General features: G+C 36.2%; 1 protein-coding gene across 1 annotated transcript; it reads right to left on the bottom strand.

Annotated features, from left to right (window-relative positions):
* Positions 1 to 874: 874 nt before the first annotated feature.
* On the bottom strand, positions 875 to 25,388 carry LOC127868073 (alcohol dehydrogenase class-3-like). Its single transcript, XM_052409674.1, has 11 exons — positions 25,224 to 25,388; positions 20,026 to 20,127; positions 18,819 to 18,960; positions 17,414 to 17,501; positions 15,637 to 15,769; positions 11,182 to 11,268; positions 9,690 to 9,819; positions 8,878 to 9,008; positions 6,311 to 6,446; positions 3,812 to 3,950; positions 875 to 1,622 (listed from the first exon to the last, which is right to left on the bottom strand). The coding sequence occupies exons 1-11, from the start codon at positions 25,305 to 25,307 to the stop codon at positions 1,595 to 1,597; spliced, it is 1,200 nt and encodes a 399-aa protein (XP_052265634.1). The 5' UTR covers positions 25,308 to 25,388; the 3' UTR covers positions 875 to 1,594.
* Positions 25,389 to 25,423: the final 35 nt, after the last annotated feature.

Here is a 25,423-nt window from a genome sequence, read left to right on the forward strand (position 1 = left end):
TTTATTGTCACGTTAAAGTTTACAGTTTAATTTATCAACCAGGCATGTGTGGAATGTAATGAATGCCATCGAGTATGGTGTAATTCGCGGATACCAAGAAATCAATTTATGAATTGAAAGCAACTGGTATGTCGTTTTGCAGTCATATCGAGTGGATGGTTATGCCGATGTGGGCGGACTGTACATGGTCGGGCTGTCGATTAATTGCATGTCATTAGAACAAATGATCCGCGCTCTGTGATAAGGGGGTTTAATGCATGTGCGTAAAGTGTCATCCCAGATCAGTTTATGAAGTCCGCACAAGCTTATCAGGGACAACACTTTCTGCCTAAACTGTATTTTTGCTAAGAAGAGACATTTTTAAATGAAAAATATATTAAAAGAGGAAAGTGCCGACAACACTTTACGCACATGTATTAAACCCATTTTTCACAGAGCACAGTCCTAATGATTTAAGTAAGTTTCCTAAAGATTGGACAAAAACATTGTGAGCGTATTCACTATGTTTCACTATATTTATGTACAGTTACTTGGATCGTCTGGTGTTCATGTTTTTCAACCAACAACTTATAAACGCGGCCTGCTTAAAACATGATTTCACATCATAAAACCATATATTTCACATGTTTACTCGCTAGAGTATACATCTTGTCGAGTTATCCCTTAACCGCTTTGTGAATTGATAGCTAGGTATTGCTTGAATAGCCTTTTTATGCCTAGGAATGCTAACACTTAAGTTTTGGATTCGGAAGACTCGGTATAATATGCATGTTCTTTTTTCTAGATGAGCTGTTGCAATTAGTTTGGAATGAACATTATCTGGAAAGAGTTATTCTATATCTATAACGAAGTGTCTATGAATAAAACATAACACTTTTTTTTAAAACTATTTTACTTTAATGACCAGTAGAACTTATACTGATGTTACTTTACACAAAAGTATCTTAAACATAATACATATTATGAAACTTCAAAATTTTCACCAGTACACAAAGAATACATCTAACACTGCTTGCTACACTGTTAAATGTTGTGATAGGATTACATGTAATAGGAATTAAACAGTGTACATTTTTCATAAACCAATAAATTACACATACTTTACAGAAATAGCACATTGGGTATATCAATCAATCACACATCCATTTAACCAAGCCCACATTGTATAAATCAATCACCATACATAAAATAAAATCACATGTTTAAGAATCTATCAAGCAAACTTTTCACACATACTGGTGTTTTTAGTTTAAAACGATGCACTTTAACACTGTTAAAAACAAAACCTTTATTAACATTGTGCCTTGTAAAAAATATATTTTAAATAAGAACCACTCAATTTCTCTTCAATTTTGGAATCATTGGTACATATTATTTTTTAGTGTGATGAAAATCTCTTTGCAAAACAACACATGAAACATATACATACTGAAATCAACATAAACAATCATAATTGTCAACAAAATAAACTGTATTCACACGTTCAGGAAAAAAATCAGCAAATATTTTTTCGCAATTTTACTTAACATACACTGCAGCTATCAACAAAGCAACATACGACTGTAGTCTTGCAAATCTCTCACAATTGAAGCAGTCACTGTAGCGCCACCACTGTTCTAATGCTGAAATACACAAAGACAAAAATCATTGAATGTACAAAGAAGAATCGTTTTTTTCGTGCTTGAATCAGAGCCATGAATATCAACTTCACTTTGAGTGATATTTTTATGTTGGACTAACATTCCATTTGATGATCTCCTATCTGCATCTACAGGTCAGTTTAAAATATTAAAACTGAAGGTTTTAAGGATTGGCAAGTATCCTGTCATGATTCAAGATGAGTAATTTAATAACAAAGTAAAAGCCCATTTGCAACAATCATTTGTTTGAACAAAATAAAGCAAAATTCTAAAGTAAGCTTGGAAAATGCGAACATCCATTCACATGGTTCAAACAGAAATCTCAAACTACATTTTGCGCAAAGGAATTTATGATAAATTTTCGTAATATTTCCCTTAAGAACAATTTAAGGTTATAATTAAAGCGATGCTAAAAGTAGTTTTGAGCAGAAATAAACATTTTCAAGGCTTTTTTACATGAAATAAGCACTTTTCAAGCACTTTTTCAAGGCCAACCTTTTTTCAAGAGCTTTTCAAGCCTAGGACTCGTTTTCAAGCACTGTGCGAACCCTGATTCAAAAATGCCGGATATCCTCACTGAAACTTAGCATTGCTCTGGGAAAACGTAGTTTAATGCATGTAAGTAAAGTGTCGTCTCAGGTTAGCATGTGCAGTCCACAAAGGCCAATCAGGGAGAACACTTTCTGCATTTGTGATATTTTACGTTTTAAATAAAGTATCTTCTTAGCAAAATCTAGTTTAGACAAATAGTGTTGTCTCTGATTGCCTGTGCAGACTGCACAGGCTTATCTTGGATGACTCTTAGCCCACATGCCAAAAACCCAGTTTTTGCCAGAGTGAGGCTCATTAACATTATATGCACTGTACTCCGTACACTTTTTAGAAACAAGTAATTTTTTAGGAAGAAAACATTACGTGCAATCCTCTGCTCTACCTTTTTTGGTGCTGCTTTAGTTCATAGGGTTAAGTTACCCATATAAAACAATGAATAACAAGCAAATTCGTAGAATTGATATCCCCCGCAACATATGCTTTGTTTGAGGATGGGTGCAAATCGGACAGATGAACATACTGACAGATGGACGGACGGATATGGCTCCAGACACAAAAGTGACGGACGGACAGCCGGACAACGCCAAAACAATATCCCTCCGCCTCTGGCAGGGGATATATACTTAAACCAAATTTCAATTAAATCCGCCAGAACACTTCCAAGATATGGCTCCGGACACAAAAGTGCCTATAGTAAAAAGGATTTTATTCAAGATACAAAGGGCCATAACTCTGGTTTTAACAGATGGTGTACAATGCCATTTGGCGTGAATCATCCTCTTATGCATATATATACTCATACGAAGTTTCAATGAAATACGCCAAAGCACTTCCAAGATATGGCTCCGGAAACAAAAGTGACGGACGGACGGCCGAACAGACAGCCGAACAACGCCAAATCAATATCCCTTTTGCCTCTGGCGGGGAATATATACTCATACCAAGTTTCAATGAAATCCGCCAAAGCACTTCCAAGATATGGCTCTGGACACAAAAGTGCCTATAGTAAAAAGCATTTTTCAAGATACAAAGGGAAATAACTCTGTTTTTAACAGATGGTATACAATGCCATTTGGCGTGCATCATCCTCTTATGCATATATATACTCATACCAAGTTTCAATGAAATCTGCCAAAGCACTTCCAAGATATGGCTCCGGACACAAAAGTGCCTATAGTAAAAAGCATTTTTCAAGATACAAAGGGCCATAACTCTGTTTTTAACAGATGGTGTACAATGCCATTTGGCGTGCATCATCCTCTTATGCATATATATATATATATATACTCATACCAAGTTTCAATGAAATCCGCCAAAGCACTTCCAAGATATGGCTCCGGACACAAAAGTGCCTATAGTAAAAAGCATTTTTTCAAGATACAAAGGGCCATAACTCAGTTTTTAACAGATGGTGTACAATGCCATTTGGCGTGCATCATCCTCTTATGCATATATATACTCATACGAAGTTTCAATGAAATCCGCCAAAGCACTTCCAAGATATGGCTCCGGACACAAAAGTGCCGGACGGACAGACAGCAGGACGGACGGACAACGCCAAAACAATATCCCTCTGCCTATGGCGGGGGATAATAACAACATGCAATAACCCACTGTACCTCTTTCCCTGATGCATGAGGTCGAAGGCCTCGTTGATTTCACCGAGAGGCATGTTGTGCGACACGAACTCATCCACCATCACCTCCCCCCTCATGTATTGGTCTACTAGAATCGGCACACTGTCAACACTCTTCCAGCCTGCACCCATAGGGATGAAATTAACCATTAATTTGCAACAATTTGTAAGGACTATTACCTAAATTAGCCTTGTTCAGGGAAAATTGGGCTGAATGCAAGTGCTTAAAGTTTCGCCCCAGATTAGCATGTGCAGTTCACACAGGCTTATCTAAAACGGCACTTTCTGTTTTTTGTATTTATTTTTTTCGTTTAAAAGAAGTCTTTTCTAAGCAAAAAATTAAGTTATGGGGGAAAGTGTTGCCACTGATTAGCCTGCGCGTACTTCACAGGCAAATCTCTGATGACATTGTATTACATGCATTAAGCCCTGTTTTCCCAGAGGATGGTTCAACGGTAAGGCATATACCAAACAATTCATGTGCATTTATTTGTAAGGAATATTATCAATAAGGTGAACATGTCTATTTTATGATTGTACTTTGGAAGGAAATACCAGTGAGTTAAAATTGCTGAATCAGAGTGTCAAACTATTAAATACTGGTGAAAATTATCAACATTTTTTTTAATGCTGCTGTCATTTTGGTGTCAAGACGTTATTATCCCCACAAAAGTACATTATATAATGTGTAAGAAACAAAAGCCTAAAATAAAAATAAACAAGAGATGTGTTTGTCAGAGACACAATGCCCCCTACTGTGCCGCTTCAAAGCCATAAATTTGACCTTGAAGGATTACCTTGACCTTTCACCACTCAAAATGTGCAGCTCCATGAGATACACATGCATGTGAAATATCAAATTGCTATCTTCAATATTACAAAAGTTATGACTAAGGTTAAAGTTTTGGGACAGAATGACAGACAGACACATACAATTACAGACAGGCCAAAAACAATATCATTCAATCTGGGGGCATAAAAACTAATTTTTATTAGATCAAAAGCTTAGAGGGCCTGACATCACCCCCAAAGCAAAATATACCTTATATTCAACTGGCCCCCGAATACTGTCCCCTTCCATGTACATCCAGTGACCCCCATAACAAAAATCCCCTAATTAAACACACCCTGGAATGCTGTCCCCTTCAAAGTACACCCAGTGACCCCCAAAACAACAAGAGCTGTCAGAGGACAGCGCACTCGACTATTCGAGTGCTTGACAGTATAACGTAAGCCATCATGGGGAAATTGTTCATATTCAATTATTTATTAGACGATCTTTCAAAAAGAAAAAATAAAAAAATTGGGGGGTAGGGGGGGGGGGGGGGGTGAGAGGGGGGGTATTATGTGGGGTGTGGTAATTTATTAGATGATGTTTAAAAAAAATATAAAATTGGGGGGGGGGGGGTAGAGTGGGTGGGGTGAGAGGAGGGTATAATGTGGGATGTGGTAATTTATTAGATGATGTTTAAAAAAAAAACATTCTTTTGGGGGGGGGGGGGGGTGAGGTTGGGGGGGGGGGATTCTGGTAGGGGCGTGGGGTATTGTTTGGGTGCAATCCATTGTGGTATTCAGGTAATTGTTGTTTTGTCAAAGTAATAATAAAATGTGGTCCTAGATAAAGAAGTTATAGCAATTTAAGCAAAATGTTCAAATATCTAAGTGTAAAAGGGGCCATAATTATGTCAAAATGCTTGATACAGTGGTCTGCTCTTGTTTATAGGTTGGGGTCATGTTGGTTTACAAGTATGCAACATATAAAAGCAATATGTCAAAATACATAGGAAATATTTGGGGTAGTACGCAAACCTTAACATAGATTTATCAATAATATGCATATTCTAAGTATAAAAGGGGCAATAATTATGACAAAATGCTTGATAGAGTTGTCAGCTCTTGTTTATAGGTTGGGGTGATGTAGGTAAACAAGTATGCAAAATATAAAAGCAATATGTCAAGGGACAATGAAAATAAATGGGGTAGTACGAAAACTTTAACATTTGCTGCATATTCTAAGTGGAAAAGGGGCCATAATTATGACAAAGTGCTTGATAAGAGTTGTCTGCTATTGTTTATAGGTTGGGGTCATGTTGGTAAACAAGTATGCAAAATATGAAAGCAATATGTGAAGGTAGAAAGAAAATATTTTGGGTAGTACGAAAACTTTAACATTTGCACGCAGACACTAACGCCGACGCCGGGGTGAGTAAGATAGCTCCCCTATATATATTTCATATATAATAGTCAAGCTAAAAATCCCCTAATTGAACGCACCCCCAAAAGCTGTCCCCTTCAAAGTACACCCAGTGACACCCAAAACAAATAACCCCTAATTTCTTGCACCACCAAATACTGTCCTCTTCCATGTACACCCAGTGACCCTCAAATCAAATAACCCTTAAGTTCCATGCACGCCTGGAAGCTGACCCCTTCCATGTACACCCAGTGACCTTCAAAACAAATAACCCCTAATTTCACGCACCCCCAAAAGCTGTCCCCTTCCAGGTGCGCCCGGTGACCAGCTGGAATGGCCTGGTGGAGATCTCCTGGCCTGCAGCTGCCACGCCGATGATGACCGACACGCCCCAGCCTTTGTGGCATGCCTCCAGGGCTGCTCGCTGAAATGAGAGAATTGCATTTAAGTCTCGTATCATTCATGTGCAAAAGAAGGCTTAACACATTTATGCCTAGTGGACTCTTCCATCCTTCTAAATTGGATCAATTTATTTCCAAAATTAGGGATGTCTAGTACATTCTTTTCTATATTTAGAATATTTCTAAACAGAAATTCCTTTAAGCGAACAGCGCAGACCAGCATCATGCCGCGTCTCATCTGGGTCCACGCTGTTTGTTTTTTCTAGACGCTAGTCAGGAAAGGCTTAATTCATGTGCACGAAGTGTCGTCCTGAATGAACAATCATTCAAATACACCAAACTTACTGTAGCTTAACATCTTTTTCTTAACAATAAAACAACCTTGCTCAGGGAAAACGGGGTTAAATGCATGTGGTTAAATAGTCGTCCCAGATTAGCCTTTTTATTCTGCACAGGCTAATCAGTGAAAACACTTTCTGCTTTTGTGTTATATTTCTTTAACAAGAGCACTGCATAGAGGGTGCCAATGCTCGGCTGCGGTTGCAGTTCTGAATAAATGAAAGCTTGTAAGATTTTTTGTATATATATATATTAAAGGTCACAGTAACCTTGACCTTTGACCTAGTGACCCAAAAATGGGTGTGGCGTGTACAACTCACCAAGGTGCAGCTACATATGAAGTTTCAAAGTTGTAGGTGGAAGCACTTTTGATTTTAGAGCCAATCTTAAGGTTTCAGCACGACCCGGACGCCGGACGAGCTGGCTATGACAATACCTCGGGTTTTCTCCAAAAACTGACAAGCTATAAAGGAGGACTATGTCCATGATTAGCCGGTGCAGTCCCCAAAGGCTAATCTGGGATGGCACTTAAAGCGCAAGCATTTTACCCCGGTTTTCTCAGAGCATTGATCTTATTATACAAAACAAACGGCTAGACATTTTTTTCTTTGACATTGTCCTGAAATGGTTTGCATTGGTAAAGCAACTTTTTGAAGACATTACATGTTGAATGTTGAAATTTACAATCCCCCAAAAAATATGTGTTGTTCGTTTTAATAGCCTGATTGCATCAAAATGTTTATTGCAGTGTATTTTAAATTAACAAACAAATTAATTCTATAAATAATAATTGTCAACAATGTAAAAAATAACAAGAGCTGTGTTAGTGAAACACAATGCCCCCTACTGCGCCGCTTTGAGGCCATATATTTGACCTTTGACCTTGAAGGATGACCTTGACATTTCACCTGACATTACACCTTTCAAAATGTGCAGCTCCATGAGATACGCATGCATACCAAATATCGAGTTGCTATCTTCAATATTGCAAAATTTGACCTTTGACCTTAACATCTGACCTTGAGGGATGACCTTGACTTTTCAACACTCAAAATGTGCAGCTTCATGAGATATGCATGAATGCCAAATATCGAGTTGCTATCTTCAATATTGCAAAATTTGACCTTGACCTTGAAGGATGAAATTGACCTTCACCTTTCACCACTCAAAATGTGCAGCTCCATGAGATGCACATGCATGCCAAATATCAAGTTGCTATCTTCAATATTGAAAAAGTTATAGCCAATGTTAAAGTTTTCGGACGGACAGACGCCATATATTTGACATTTGACCCTAAAGGATGACCTTGACCTTCACCTTTCACCACTCAAAATGTTCAGCTCCATGAGATACACATGCATGCCAAATATCAAGTTGCTATCTTCAATATTGAAAAAGTTATGGCCAATGTTAAAAGTTTTCGGGCGGAAGGACAGACGCTATTTATTTGACATTTGACCTTGAAGGATGACCTTGACCTTCACCTTTCACCACTCAAAAATGGAAGCAGCTCCGTGAGATGCACATGCATGCCAAATATCAAGTTGCTAGGTTAAATATTGAAAATGTTATGACCATTAAAGTTTTCGGACTGACGGACGGACTGATATACGGACGGACAGTTCAACTGCTATATGCCACCCTACCGGGGGCATAATTGAATATTTCAAAATCCAAAAATAAAGTATGAAGTTTTACATTTTCAGATTTTAAAAACACACTTTAATGACAGTTGGCTAGAACTACAAACAGTTCTATGTCTAAAATACTTTCCACATTTCACATTTGTATCCTAGTATGCCAGTTACACACCAAGTCACTAGACCTTTGTCACAAATGTGGCATACACCCACACCTTGCCTGGTCAGCTATGTCCTCAGGAAAAACAACTTAAAAATGTTTAAATCAATGGGTATTTAAAAAGCTATTCGCACATCTACACTTGATGGTGATGACCTATTTGAAGTTTCAATTTCATCATCTAAAAATTTTGATCAAGTCCGCTCCGCAAACTTAAAAAAAATCTTTTCTGCCAACTGACCAACAAATTGACTCCAGTATACCCTCTATTAACTAATCACCATACCAGAAAAAAAGCACTCAAAACTCGCGTACCATAGTGGCTACATTTCCGATGCACTCAAAGGTGAAATCACATCCACCCCCAGTCTTCTCCACAATCACAGCCTGCGTAGGCTTATCATGCTCCTTTGGGTTCACAAATTCAGTGCAGCCAAACTTCTTGGCTGGAAATGTAAATTTTATTAGCTCTTAAGAATCTGTTGATACAAAAGATTATTCAATGTCAGCAATTTTCATTTAGTGCAGCCAAACTTCTTGGCTGAAATGAAAACATCGTGCTATGGCTGGAAATTAAAATTTTATTATCTCTTTACAAACTGTAAAAAAAACCAAATCCTCCGCAGATTATACTCAGCCGTTTATCAATTTTCATGCAAATAACATTTAGCTATTGGTATTAACTTGGCTTATATGAAGAGTATCGTTCAACAAAATTGTAAAAATACTGCTATGAACAAGACCCATTTCAGGGATTTTTTTTTCCATCCCATTGAATGTCTGTTGACGGCCATTTCACAATTTCGACACGGACATTTCACAAAAAAAACAAAACAAAGGCCATAGTATTTAACAATACTGCCTTTGTGAAACATTAAAATGTATCTTTTTGTGCTCAAAACTATCAAAAACTGCCTCTTTACAATTCAAACTTATGTTTTATATCACTGTCATTGGGTTAAACAATCTTTTACTATACAAATACATTACATTATCAATTTCACAATTTTTTAAGTTAACGACTTATTTTTATTCTATTTTAAAACATTAACGACTCATTTGTTCATCAAGTTAAACAAAGGTCACGTCATAAAGGAAGCAAAAGAACCCCTCAGATGGCTTCTTACCGACTTCAAACTTGTCTGGGTTCAAATCGACCCCGATGATCCTCTTGGCTCCTGCCGCCTTGCAACCCGCAGCAACTGCCAGCCCTACGGCCCCTAGCCCCCACACAGCACATGTTGAGCCTGGCTCCACCTAATGATAGAAACAAACTAAACCCTTTCCCACTTAGATAAGTATTAGACGCTTTTGTAGTCCTTTAGAAAATTAAATTTCATTAAAGACCTTACTATATACTTACTACATTCAAGTTTTAAAGGCCTTATTTCATACCCTTCTATACTGATGTGCAGCAAACAGCATAAAACCTGAACAGACTGTGAGTTACTTGCAGGCTATTCTGGTTTTATGCTGCTTACACATAGCCATTTTCACTGAGTTTCTGAGTGCAGGGTTTTTTTTCCACTTTTTTGGAAGATAGCCCATGGCTTTGGAATTGGGAATTTTATCGGCATTTTCATGAAATTGGGAAAATAAATTAATTAGCCTTTTTTTCCACACGATAAGTCCACTGATTAGGCAAATACTAAATTTGATATAACCCTTTATAATCATTCAAATTAAAAAATTAAAAGAACGAAATCATATAATACTTTGTTATATGTAATTGAATTAAAATTGAGATAAAATACACATTAGACTTCTCAAAAAAAAAAAAAAATTTTTTTTTTTTTTTTTTTTTTAAATTGGGAATTTTTTGCCACATTTTGGGAAAAAGTATACTTTTTGGGATTGGGAACATAGCCGAATTTCGGCTATAAAATCGGGCCAAAAAAAACCCTGGAGTGGGACAGGGTTAAGAAATAATATTAACCCTTTCTACATAGATTGGTTAAGTTCTTCCTATTCTTGTAGGCCAGATGAAAGCGACTGTTGGTCTTGTAGAAATAACAGCCTTTACCAAGCTCTCTTTATGTATTTCCTGCTGCTGTAAAGCCTCACAGTGAGGAACAGCATTGTAGGTATTTTTTCAATCAATTCAACAACCTATATGTGAATGCCATTAATAAATTGCCAGAGGCAATATGATAATATTGCATTATACATTTTTTTTGGCAAGTATGTTAATAATTCTTTACTCATGTAAATGACCAGTGTTTTTTTTTTGCTTTAAATTCGGGGCCCATTCCCAATAAAACAAAAGTACATATTTTTCCCAAATGGCACAAAAAGTACCAAATTGATTTTTTTGTATTATTTTAGAATAAATCTCAACACTTGGTTCATTTCCCATCCAGCTCTAATAGTTGAACCTTAATTTTTTTAATACCACTTTTATTTTTCATTTGTTTATTTATATGAGGTGTATAAATTTGGTGTTCACATAATAGTTTTTAGCCTGACTCAAGCCCGATTTTAGGAGCAATATTTGCATATTCTTATAGCTAAGATTTGAGATTGTTTATGAGCTGATATTCTCAATACTCAGAGTAGTAGACTTCCAGCTCTTATATTCTCAGTTGAGCATAAACATTGAGAATGTTCATGGGCCATTACCTTGGCGGTGTTAAGGGCAGCCCCATATCCAGTAGAAATCCCACAGCCTAGAAGACACACCTTGTCCAGGGGGGCTTCAGGATTCACCTAAAATGAAAGGTCATGTTATACATTCAAGAGGTTACAAAAACATTTACTGGTTAACCTTTTGCCGTGACCCATTATAAACCCGCTCACCGAAAAACCTTAAGTAGTAAAAATGTTAAGTAAACGTTAAAAATGTCATACAGCTCGTACATGTACTATATAGAAATGAAAATAGTTTGAGATTGCTTGCGTTTATAACATATCAGTTTCTTAATAAAGTATTAAAACAAGTGATGTGTTTGTCAGAAACACAATGCGCCGCTTTAAAATAAAATTTCAATATATCATTTGGCAGGTTTAGAAATTATCTCCCTTAAAAGCTTATTACTTCCCTTGGATTGACCTTGACCTTTCACCACTCAAAATGTGCAGCTTCATGAGATACACATGCATGCCAAATATCAAATTGCTATCTTCAATATTGCAAGTTATCGCATAACTTGAACCAATGTTAAAACAAAATAGTGCCAATTATCAAAACATACCCCTTGCTTGTAACCACAATCATAGGTACTGATTTATTACTCCACATTGTTTTGTGACACGTTATTTATTGCCATTGATGGTGCTGCATGTTGCTTAATCTGGTCACCAGCGCAAGTTTGCAGTATGTCGCAAGCAAAACGGAAAATCAATAAATTATTCCATGAAAAAATCTTTAAACCTTTTCCTGAAAATGTAACCAGTTTTACTGGTTGTTTCGTTAGGTTAACCAGTTAACCTCTTGCATCCCTATTATATAAACATACTAATATAAAGAGGTATTTGTTGCTTTTGGTGAATGATTTAATTTTATTTCACAAGTAGTTATAGACAAGAGATGTGTTCGTCAGAAACACAATGCACCCTATTGCGCCGCTTTGAAATTATTATTTTTTTGACCTTTGACCTTGAAGGATGACCTTTACCTTGAACTTCCACCACTCAAAATGTGCAGCTTCATGAGAACGCCGCTTTGGTAATTTTTTTTGTTGACCTTTGACCTTGAAGAATGACCTTGACCTTGAACTTCCACCACTCACAATGTGCAGCTTCATGAGAACGCCGCTTTGAATTTATTTATTTTTTGTTGACCTTTGACCTTGAAGGATGACCTTGACCTTGAGCTTCCACAACTCACAATGTGCAGCTTCATGAGAATGCTGCTTTGATTTTTTTTTATTATTATTTTTTTACCTTTGACCTTGAAGGATGACCTTGACCTTTAACTTCCACCACTCAAAATGTGCAGCTTCATGAGATACACATGCATGCCAAATATCAAATTACTATCTTCAATATTGAAAAAGTTATGGCCAATGTTAAAGTCTTCGGACGGACAGACGCCATATATTTGACATTTGACCTTGAAGGATGACCTTGACCTTCACCTTTCACCACTCAAAATGTTCAGCTCCATGAGATACACATGCATGCCAAATATCAAGTTGCTATTTTCAATAGTGAAAAAATTATGGCAAATGTTTAAGTGTTTGGACGGACGGACAGACGCCATATATTAGACATTTGACCTTGAAGGATGACCTTGACCTTCACCTTCCACACTAAAAAATGTGCTCCGTGAGATGCACATGCATGCCAAATATCAAGTTTCTATCCTCAATAAAGCAAACGTTAAAGTTTTTTTAGGACAGACGGACAGACTGACATACACACATACTGACATACACACATACTGACATACACACATACTGACATACACACATACTGACATACACACATACTGACTGACGTACAGTTCAACTGCTATATGCCACCCTACTGGGGGCATAAAAAATATATTTATGAAAGGCTTGATATGCATGTAAGCAATTATCAATTGCTATAAGAGGAATAATGGCCTGTTTGTGGTTAAACAGTGTACCAAACATAACAGTCACAAAGTGTAAACGATACACGGTTATAGTGCAGCAATTTTTTATTCTTCTTTATTAAGTACCTGTAAATGTTCTTTCTCAATAGAGGAAAAACAACAAATTCCAGATTGCAGTCTGAACAATTTCTAATAGAAAGGAAAATTTTGTTCCAATAAGGCATTATCTGCAAGTTAACAAACAAGAATATCAGTGCAACTGATGGATGCTCCCGATGATGCGCTTTGTCAATGTATGTGTTAATAAACACCTAAAAAAATCTATTATTAGCCTCGGTGACCTTGACCCCAGTGACCTCAAACCTCATCAAAAGGTAGAGGTCCATGCAAGGGATCTACATGCCAAACATGAAAGCGATTGGTAAGGTATTGAAGGCGCTATGAGAAACGGTATCAAAAGTGTGACAGAAGGAAGTCTATTATTAGCCTCAGTCACCTTGACCTTGACCCCAGTTACCTCATCAAAAGGTAGAGGTCCATGCAAGGTACCTACATGCCAAATATGAAAGCGATTGGTAAAGTATTGAAGGCGCTATGAGAAACGATAGCAAAAGTGTGACGGAAGGAAGTAAGGAAGCAAGTAAGGAAGGACAAACTGGCATCTATATGCTCCGCCGAAATTTTATTTTGAGGAGCATAATAAAACAAGACTAATGCCAAGCAATGTATGTCCCCTACCGGCTCCACCATTGTCAGAAATTCCACCATTGTCTGAATTTTATATTTTTTTTTTTCCATATTTGTTGCCATAGCAACCAGAATTTTTGACGTAGGAACAAAATGAAATCACGTGCATTATGTCATTATTGTCATCAATCCATGTTACAAGTTTCATGAAAAAATATCAAGAACTTATAAGTTATCGCAGGATCCAGAAAAGTGTGACAGACTGACGGACACACAGAGCGCAAACCATAAGTCCCCTCCGGTGAAACCGGTAGGGGACAACAAGCACTGAAACTGAACATTGCAAGCCAAATTGAATGTAAATGAAGCAATTTAAAAGACCCATAATTCTTAATCTGAAGATTTAATGATTTTTTTTAAAAACAATTTCAGGGTTTTCGCACTTATTTTTCACAATTGGTATAACACCGATACTTTTCACTATTAGACAAAAAATTTTGCTGTAGGCTACTATTCCATCTGTCCGTATGCGCATCCGTATATCTGCATCCGCAAAAAAATAGAACCAGTTGAAATGCACTGCGCTTATTCCATTCATCCGCATATCCGCATGCCCAATAGGCGTCGGCAAAAGAACGCTCAAGTGAGCATTCTAATGCGGATGCGGACAAGTTACGGACAGAATTAAGCATGATCAGGGAAGCTGTCATCTAAAAAATCAACTGAAAAACTAATCAAATTCGTGGAAAATTATACAACCAACGCAGTTCTGCATATCAGGACTCTGATTTCACTTCAAATGTTTGGAAAAGCATAGCCAAGGCACTTGAAGATGTTTCAGGTATTTACCATTTGTATTCTTTTACAGGCAGAATTTGTACCTTATATCTACTTAAAGTCATGCTTGTCCTTCATAATAAGTATCTCAATTATAATTTTCAGTTTTATCCATATATTTTTGTTCCCAAAAAAGAAAGATACGTTCGACGTATGCGGATAAATGGAATATAGCGTCCGTATTATGATTTTGCGGATACAGACGCGGATACAGATAGATTGAATACTAGCCGTAGTGGTGTTTTGGGTAAGGGGTTTGCCTAGCAACCAGGAGTGCATGGTTTCAATCTTTAGTTTCGGAAAGTTTACATGATCTTCCCTTCAGACATCAAGTATTTGGTAGTGTCTTAATAGGTCTTTGGCTTCCAATGCTATCAATCAAAATTTAAACTAAACTGATAACATGCATAGTTTCTGTTTAATTATAATGTTTTTTTCTGTACTTAACAGTATTTTAGTTATATCAAGGTGGTCAGTAAACCTTACACTCCTCATGGGTAAGCTGGTATACCAGTACTTGGTTCACATATTTATTCCAGAAACTGACAACTGCAGTAGAAAAAGTTGCATGAAAACCTCCACACAAATAATGAGGCTGGAACGCAAATGGATCCTTCAACTGTCGTATTCATAGTCTAGTGATCTATCAACTCAGTTAATTGATCCAGTGTCTCTCATTTATGTCTCACCTGGGATTTCAATAGATTTTGAAAAACATCAGTCAAATGACCCAGTGCCTCACATGCGCAGGGGTTAAATTAAATTTTAAGGGCGCAAAATAAAGAAGTCCAGACTGATTTTCTTTCTGCATATTTCTAATAAGGTCTGAAAATATACCTTAACATACATTTGAGTGAAAAACAATTCAAAAAGCACTTTTGATGATATTCAATATACTATTTATTTAGCTTTCTGTTTATATTTGCCTGAAAATTATGAAAGGCAGATAATTTGCAGGGTTCAAAGGTCAGAAAATAGCAATATGCTTGCATCAAAAAGCAAAATTCTGCTTAATTGAAAACCCTGCTTACCTTGCACACAGAAATGTCTGCTACCACAGTGTACTCGCTGAACGTGCTGCAGCCCATGAAGTGCAACAGGGTCTGCCCCTTGCAAGTGAACCGTGAGGTCCCATTGGGCATCACACCAGCACCCTGGGTCTCCCTGGCAAGTAGTAAACAGTTTCCAGCTCAGATAAGTGTGACAAAGGCTATTTGCAACCAGCATAAAACCATAGCAGTCTGCCAGAAACTTGCAGTCTGGACAGGTTTTATGCCATTAGCTGCTAATCAGTGTCTTAGGGTTGGAAATGAAGCCTTTGAAATTTATCACCTTATCAATCAATTATCAGCAAATTGTTGATTGTATCAGGCATTCAAACTATGGAGCTTTAATGATAGGGTCGTAAATTGCTATCATTAGATGCATCATAGTGAAATAAAAGCCAACTTTGTATTTAATGGACAATCAAGTCCAAATATACTATTTCGGGATATGTGTCTAATAGCACCTAAGGCTAAAAAACCTGTCAAAATGACAATTTTTATATCAAACAACTTGAGTGCTGACCGATAAACATTGAAGATTCACATAAATTTACTTTCATTTTCGACTGATTCTCAGAAAATAGAACATATTGAACAATCTTAATTTAGAGTTAATTGATGATTGGTTGAATAAAAACAATGCTAGATGCTTGCACATCGCGTTAAAACGATTTAAACATGTAAATTTTGGGCCTCTGTCTAGATTGGATGTCAAATAGAGGCATTGCTCACATTTCTTTTTATGAATTCATCGGCATAAAGAACATGCGTGTGTACTTCCAGAAAATGGAGAATGTTTGTGTTCATGAACTTCTAAAACATATTTATCGTCAACACTGGCCAGATATTATGAGTTTTTGCCATAAAATACTGATTACTAACAACAATAAAGGTGGCATGATAGATTGTTTTAAGTGTCCCGCTTTTTGGTCAAATGTCCCGACATTTTTCATGGAATGTCCTAATATGGACATAAAAATTCTGGAATGTATGATGTTATAACATTTTAAAAGGTTTGTAAATAAAACAGAATTAAATTCCATACTGCTCATTTGATTAAAATGTAACTTCCTTTAAGAACAAAATTTAATGCAGTTATCATTTTGCATTTTGGCCTTGTAACTTTGGTGTTCCATTATAATGCAATGTCAATTACACACAATCTTAAACAATCCATAAACAAAATGATTAGTTTGTAATATTTTCTTACATGAGTGTTTCTTAGGTAGTTTGTAAATAATGCATAACTTCTAATTGGAATCCGGGTCAATTTTGAACAAGATATTTTGGCAATCTATAAATTATAAATTTATGGTCATTATAAAAAAAACTCATTCTGAGAAAACAGGGCTTAATGCATGTGTGGAAAGTGAAGAAGGGTAATCTGGCACTATCCTTTCCACATGGACTAGATTTTAGCTAAGAAGAGACTTCCATTGTACAAAAATTCAATAAAAACAGAAAGTGTTCTTCCTGATTAGCCTGTGCGGACTTTAACCCTGTGCATGCTGGGAAATTTGTAGTCTGCTAAAATGTCCTCTGCTGAATTTTCAAAATTAGCATTTTCTTCGATTTTTTTCAAAGAATACTATCAGAATAGCAAACAGTTTGGATCCTGATGAGACGCCAAGTTCTGTGGCGTCTCATCTGGATCCAAATTGTTTGCAAAGGCCTTCAAAATTCGGTTCCCGCACTGAAAGGGTTAAGCACATCCATTTAGCCCTGTTTTCAAACAGCATGGCTTAATTCATAATTCCAAGACCTGATCTTTTGGCACAGGTTGGTTTTCGGATTGTTGCAGAAATTACACTCTTTGCACTGTGGGATGTACAGTGGAATAACATGATCACCTGAAAACAAACATACAAAACTTAAAATAAAATTTGTAAAGCCTTTTCTTTGACAATTTTACAACCTTGAAACTTAGATCATTAAATTAAATTGCTAAGTATACATGTAAATATGTGTATAAGCTGAGATAATCAATGACCAATCAGAGATTCATTTGACCCTGCAAAAGTAATAGTTTGTGAATATAAAAGTAAACATTTTAATATTTTTTCAGTGGTGTGAAAATACCGAAGATGATAAATATGTACCTACAGTTAGATTATTTTCAAAACATTAAAGGGTTTCAGACAAGACAAACGTATTTATCAAAAACAGAAAAATATGTCAAACATGTTAATAAACTGCCTCAGACAACGGATTCCACTTAACTGTTATCTTTCTGAGATATTTGGTTTTCATTATAACAGATCTGTTTGCAGTTGCAATTATTTAAAACAAAATACAATTCTTGCAAAATTCAAATATGTTGAAAAAATAAAACAATCAAATGGAGTAAATAGACAATACTATGACAACACTTATGACGGAGTAAATAGACAATATTATGACAACACTTATGACGGAGTAAATAGACAATACTATGACAACACTTATGACGGAGTAAATAGACAATACTATGACAACACTTATGACGGAGTAAATAGACAATACTATGACAACACTTATGACGGAGTAAATAGACAATACTATGACAACACTTATGACAGAGTAAATAGACAATACTATGACAACACTTATGACGGAGTAAATAGACAATACTATGACAACACTTATGACAGAGTAAATAGACAATACTATGACAACACTTATGACAGAGTAAATAGACAATACTATGACAACACTTATGACAGAGTAAATAGACAATACTATGACAACACTTATGACGGAGTAAATAGACAATACTATGACAACACTTATGACGGAGTAAATAGACAATACTATGACAACACTTATGACTAGCCCAAATTTCCATTTCAAAGTATTCCTACAAACATTAACATGTAAACTTTGGATTGTTGCAATCTACTTGTTTTACTTGGTGTCATCCTGGCAATGTCTTCTCAAATACTCTCCATATGATAAAATCTCTGAATACCCCAGGTTCAGCTTTTAAAAAGTTGTCCTTGACACATCAATTCTAATTTTAGTTGCAATGTCTGAAATGACAGTATCAAATTTACTTAGTCCTTGTCCTTAAGTCCTTAGACGGAAAGATGGAGATATTTTGTGGAAATAATCCTTATTGCAAATGACTGCAGTAAATAGTTTGGCAAACAGCAGAAATTGTTTGCATGAAAAAAATCTACTTGAATTACCTGGCGCAACCCTGGTTACGCCCTCTCCAACACTCTCAACAATGCCCCCACCCTCATGGCCAAGAACCACTGGAAACTTGCCCTCCGGGTCATGACCATCCAGGGTGTAGGCGTCTGTATGGCAGACCCCAGTGTGAAGAATCTATAATGCAGGTGCATTATCATATATTTCTTGGAAAACTGGGCTTCATGCACATGACTGTGTAAAGTGTCTTCCCAAATTAGACTGTGCAGTACACACAGGCTCATCAGCGACGACGCCCTCTGCTTTTATGGATTATTTTCATTTAGAGAAAAGCTCTTCATTAACTAAAGTTTCTGTGGATAGAATAAAAATATGCATGGGAATCTTACTTGATAATTGAAACTAACATCAAAGGCAACCACAAGGAAAGAAAGGGTGACCTGTTTTTGTCAGCTGGAAGCACTTTAGGAATATGGACTTAAAGCACATTTCAAACATTTAAAACCCCTAACATATGCAGAAACACAACAAACAAACATTGCATCTAATATGGATATTTACGATGGCAAAATGAATTTTTGGCAATTTAGCAGTAACGGTTGCCTTTTATCAATATATAATGCACACCATCTTTTGAATTTAAATTCGAGGATGAAAAACCGAGTGTAATCAGAGCTCCAGATAAGGATTTAGTCTAAAGGGTATTTCACCCCCTGATATTATTGTTAAAGCTTATTTTACTCCTTTGTTTCAGCCATAATGGGTATTTAGGAATACTTAGGTGTATTTTCCATTTCCATAGAAAGCTGAAAAAGTAAATGGCGTGTTTAATCTAGAAATATTATTATTTGTTATTTATATTATTAAATGCAAACAGAATGAATTTAAAATGACAGTATGAACAGACTTTCTTTAAAAATATTCCCGCAGGCGCCGCTGGTCCCTTAAAACGTCCCTTTTTTTATCCACAAAATGATGGGCCGCCATTTTTATTACAAGCTTATTTTGATTGACTTACTTCTGATTCAAACATTAACTTACACTAAAAACTCAACTGGATTATTGGTTAAACTGGCTACGCACTTTAATCGATTTAAAATACGTACATGTACCAAGATTTGTATTGGTTTTGTTACGTACTGGGCCGATGTTTAATGCGTTTTTTTATTTTTTCAATACGTAAATACGCAGATACGCCTCTTATTTGGAGCTTTGAGTGTAATACACTGTTTAGTACTGTACCTTAATCCTGACTTCATGAGCCTGGGGAGGGGCAACTTCTATGGTTTCTATGGAGAGTGGCTTCTTTGCCTCCCAGGCTACAGCGGCACGACATGTGATTGGCTAAAAAAAGAATTATCAACAATAAACAATTGCATATACCCATTATATAATCACATAAGTCTACTGTTTGTGTAATGGAAATTTCAAATATCTACAGTAGCTTAGTTGAAGTTTTCCAAGTTCTAATTAAGTATGCTAGAAATAGTTACATACATGTAAGAATCTCCATTTCTTTCAATTGTTCAATTTTAGTAACTTGTATTGGGTATACACAGTATGTAGTTGATTATTGAATATTGATATACATAAGTTCCTGCTATAATAAGAAAGATTTTGATTTGCCATGGCAGTTTGGAGTGGGAAATACTTCAAACAGGAATTCAAAAATAATTCAGTAGATTATTAAATTCCCAGTTGATGACTTGACTTTCATATATTGAGAATAAAGCTATATGTTTATACCGGTACTCATGAAAGCCCACAGCGTTCAAGAAAAACTAGGTAATGCAAGTAAAAACAATAATATATTACGACGTATGTTTCATAAACTTGTTCAACCACAGACTACATAAAATAAATAATGGTACACCAAGTTGCTATCAAAATGTTCGCTATGGTGAGTCGTTATGTAATAAGGGGCGAGTCCTTATAAAACAAGAGCACCGCATAACGGGTGCCAACGCTCGGCTGTGGGTACATTTTAAAATAATTGAAAGCTTGTCAGATTTTAATCTTTTTAGAGGTCACAGTGACCTTGACCTTTGACCTAGTGACCCCAAAATGGGTGTGGCGTTTAGAACTCATCAAGGTGCATCTATATACGAAGTTTCAAAGTTGTAGGTGGAAGCACTTTGATTTAAGAGCAAATGTAAAGGTTTTAGCACGACGCCGGCAGCTGGCTATGACAATACATCGGGTTTTCTCCGAAAACAGCCGTGTTAATAAGGGGCGAGTTGTTAAAGGCACCTTTTTATGTTTTGACCAAATTAAAAAATAGTTTCAGATTTGCAAATTTTAATTGTAGTTATAATATTTGCAAGGATACGAATAATACTGAACATTTACTTTGTTGTAAAATATCCATTATGCATCTTTTAACAATGCAAAACCCTGAAAATTATAAAGCATCACAACACGCACAATTTAATGATTTGGAGAGTTCTGTTATAATTGTTATATTTTGTGACATTACCAGGATTGATTATATAAAACACACCAATAAGTGCATGAGCGGCTGCACAGATGGCAGAGTGTTTTAGGTGCTCGACTATTAGTCCAAGGGTCAGTGTTTCGAGCCCGGTTAAGGATTACTTTAAAAATATATTATAGTTTTTAACTGGCGCTTTTAAGTTCAAATGTGAACATTTACCAATTTAAAGCATTTGATGAAAAACTTAAATACACGACAAACTCTGTGAAAAGGTCCCTTTAGTTTAACATGCGGACCGTTCAGGTAGTTACAATAATTCAACTCTCAGCTTTATAACCCAAAGGGTTGCTGATAGTTGCAATGCAGCATCTAATTTGTCCAAAGGTGCAAAATTTTATTCCCACTGAAATGGCTAAGAAACAATGATACTGCAAAATAATAACTGTCAATAATACCCGCAAGGGGAGTTAGAGTCTAGATTGATAGACAGTATAGATTGATTGATAAGGGTTAGCCTAGGGTTTAATAGGGTTAGGTTAGGTTTTTAATTTTTAAGATACATGTACCATGTTTTTCTTAATATTGCTTCACTTGATTAAAAAAAGTACTACAAGGGCTGTTTGCCAAACATGCATGCCCCCCATATGGGCTGTCAGTTGTAGTGGTAGCCATTGTGTGAATACGTTTTTTGTCACTGTGACCTTGACATTTGACCTTGTGACCTGAAAATCAATAGGGGTCATCTGCGAGTCATGATCAATGTACCAGGGATTTCAATAGATTTTAAAAACCAGGAGTCAATGACCCCTGGACTAAAATTTTGAGGAGTCAAATTGAAAAATGGTGGGGTCAATTTTGAAGCGTGTTGTGTTTTTGTCTGTATTATTCAAATTTTTAGATAAAAATATGCTCTAAGAGTAACACAATATCTTAAAAAGTAATACTTCTTTATTAAATAACAATACCATGATACATAACACAACATATTTTAATGAATTGGTACATTAAATATACTTACTTATAGTTATAACACATTTAAGTCTTTTAACACATTTAAATAATTTAAGATATGTACCGGTAGCACCTTTTCATCACATATTTATCGTCATTATATTATCATCACCCCTATGATAGCTTTTCTAACAAAACACAATCTAAATGCATGGAACATCTATTACTGTTTATCCGAATACTATACATGTCCGAAATATGTACACTTTGGAATGCCTTACCTGTAGTAGTTTTCCTTTAATAATCCAAATTTTTCTTGTTGTTATCGGGTTTTACAAACCTTATCAAATGTTTGTTAAATCCAGTTAATGCTTTCTCCATTATTGAATCGCCATTACTTGCAATTTGAATCGCCAGCTTTGAAATGAACGCGGGTTGAATGTTGATCCGCCATTTCCAATGTCGAAGGTCATGACGCAGCAATTTAATTCTACTCGGATAATTTATATCTTATCGAGAAAATGTGATTTCTCAATGTTTATGTGTAGTATTATTAGTTGTTAGTATAAAAAATGAACTGTGATTCCAGTTTATATAAGATGGGTGTTACTCGTAATTATCGATGGATTAACAACTGACAAAACTCGCTGGACTTACTGTAGATCTACTATTGGATCTACGTAATAAATAGACCTTTGATCAATATGGTTTTTACTTTAATTAATTTTGCCGTCTTTCTTTAACCGTGTCGTCTGAAAAGTCTGCAAAAAACCTGCAATTATCGGATGGTCAATCAATTATCACGTAATCACTGCTGCTAATTACCCAGTTAGTGGGCACGCACTCTTTAGACAGTGACATGTGTATTGGAAGAGATGAGATAAGATAAACAACGCCCGGGGTATTCCCTCGATTATAGACCGAGTTTCAAATACTGAAACATTAATTTCAATTAGGAGCACAGCGGGATTTATTACCATGGAACTCGAGATGTTAACTGACTGATGCACGGGTCAATTTTTCGACGCGTCAAAATGACGCACAGCAGAAAAAAGGGTTGCGTCAAAAATGAGTCATTTTTAATTTGCTCGCGTCAAAACGCAGGATTCTGCGTCTATTGAAATCCCTGATGTACCTATGAAGTTTCATGATCCTAGGCGTAAGCTTTCTTGATATCTCATCCGGAAACCATTTTACTGTGACAAGTCACTGTGACCTTGACCTTGGAGCTGAAAATCAATAGGGGTCATCTGGGAGTCATGATCAATGTACCTATGAAGTTTCATGATCCTAGGCGTACGCGTTCTTGAGTTATCATCCAGAAACCATTTTACTATTTCGAGTCACTGTGACCTTGACCTTTGAACAAGTGACCTCAAAATCAATAGGGGTCATCTGCCAGTCATGATCAATGTACCTATGAAGTTTCATGATCCTAGGCCTAAGCGTTCTTGAGTAATCATCCGGAAACCATCTGGTGGACGGACAGACCGACCTACCGACATGTGCAAAACAATATACCCCCTCTTCTGCCAGTCATGATCAATATACCTATGAAATTTGATGATCCTAGGCGTAAGCGTTCTTGAGTTATCCTCCAGCAACCATTTTACTGTTTTGAGTCACTGTGACCTTGACCTTTGACCTGAAAATCAATAGCGGTCATTTGCCAGTCATGATCAATGTACCTATGAAGTTTAATGATGCTAGGCGTAAGCGTTCTTGGGTTATCATCCGGAAACCATTTTTCTGTTTCGAGTCAACATGACCTTGACCTTTGACCTAGTGACCTGAAAATCAATAGGGGTCATCTGCGAGTCATGATCAATGTACCTATGAAGTTTAATGATCCTAGGCGTAAGCGTTCTTGAGTTATCCGGAAATCATTTTACTATTTCGAGTCACTGTGACCTTGACCTTTGAACTAGTGACCTCAAAATCAATAAGGGTCATCTGCCAGTCATGATCAATGTACCTATGAAGTTTCATGATCCTAGGCCTAAGCGTTCTTGAGTTATCATCCGGAAACCATCTTGTGGACGGACAGACGGACCTAGTCAATATAAATTGCCGCCATAGAGTCTTTTGATGATTTTTGCTGTGGCAGACTCTTGGCGTCAATAGTCCACTCTATCTTTTTAATAGCGAAAGTTTTCCTTCTTTGTCTATATTGATGCGCAAGGAATTTGGTGCGCAACATTCAAGCCCCGATATCAGACAGTTAATATCAACGGATTGCAATAATATTTACATACCTGTGTAGATAATTCATTTCTCAATAATGTTCCGTAAGAATTATGTAATGAATCTTTCAATTTTGCACGCCTGACCAATTTAAATCAACACACTACTCACATTTTCCATTCCAATCGCTGTGCCCGCTGTATCCCGCAGGTAGATTTTAATCGATAACGCAGCCTATTACATTGTAATGCCTTCTTCTGATTGGTTGATATTTAAATATTTCATAACATGACGAGAGGTCACTGATTGTATTGTGGTTTAAGCAGAAGTTTAACTGAAACAAATTATGCCTTTTAACTTCAATTCGACGCTATTTGAGGTAAAAATGGACTTCTTAACTAAAACTTTATGAGTTGGTTATGTTATTTTGCAATATTAAGCATTTTGATATAATAGCATTGTATTCATTTTTCGTTATGGTTTTTACAGACCGGAGTTTCAGCGTTCAGATTTATTCTGAACGCGAATTATTTCAGCTAAGACGGACCTACCGACATGTGCAAAACAATATACCCCCACTTCTTCGAAGGGTGGCATAAAAATATGGACAAACACGACATAATGAGTCAAAATTTCGGTATTTCGGTAGTGGTTGTGTGTATTTTGATAAATCGTGTATTTGGGGGTGTATTTCGGTATATTTGGGTAAATCGTGTCAATAACCATTGTCGAAAAGTGACACTAAACAAAAGAACTTCATAACAATTGCAACGCTCTTTCAAAGATATGAAAGTTAAAATAAAAATACATTAGTCTTAATTTCATGACTTTGAGTAAAACGGGCAAGAATTACATAAAAAATCCACTTCACCTTTCCGGCGGTCTCCATTCTTAACCTTTGAGTTTCAACCAAGACTTTTCTTGTAAGGGCCGTGTGCAAAAGTGCGATTAACATCAAAGAAATATTTCCCAGAAAGATGTTTCATCAATTCGCCAATAAATACAATTAAAATAATAAAAACATAAAATTGCATTGTTAAGAATATGTTTAAATAGCAATTACATGCAAAA

The sequence above is a fragment of the Dreissena polymorpha genome, chromosome 2 (assembly GCF_020536995.1).
Source record: "Dreissena polymorpha isolate Duluth1 chromosome 2, UMN_Dpol_1.0, whole genome shotgun sequence".
Lineage (NCBI taxonomy): Eukaryota > Metazoa > Mollusca > Bivalvia > Myida > Dreissenidae > Dreissena > Dreissena polymorpha.

Bases quoted from the DNA above. Each gene is read 5' to 3' on its own strand.
- LOC127868073 (XM_052409674.1), bottom strand. From the start codon at position 25,307: ATGTTAATCGCACTTTTGCACACGGCCCTTACAAGAAAAGTCTTGGTT. The intron at 9,820-11,181 runs GTAATGGCCCAT...TTCTATCATTAG, and splicing joins CTGCCCTTAACACCGCCAAG to GTGGAGCCAGGCTCAACATG. The intron at 1,623-3,811 runs GTACAGTGGGTT...TGTGTATTTCAG, and splicing joins CTCATGCATCAGGGAAAGAG to CATTAGAACAGTGGTGGCGC.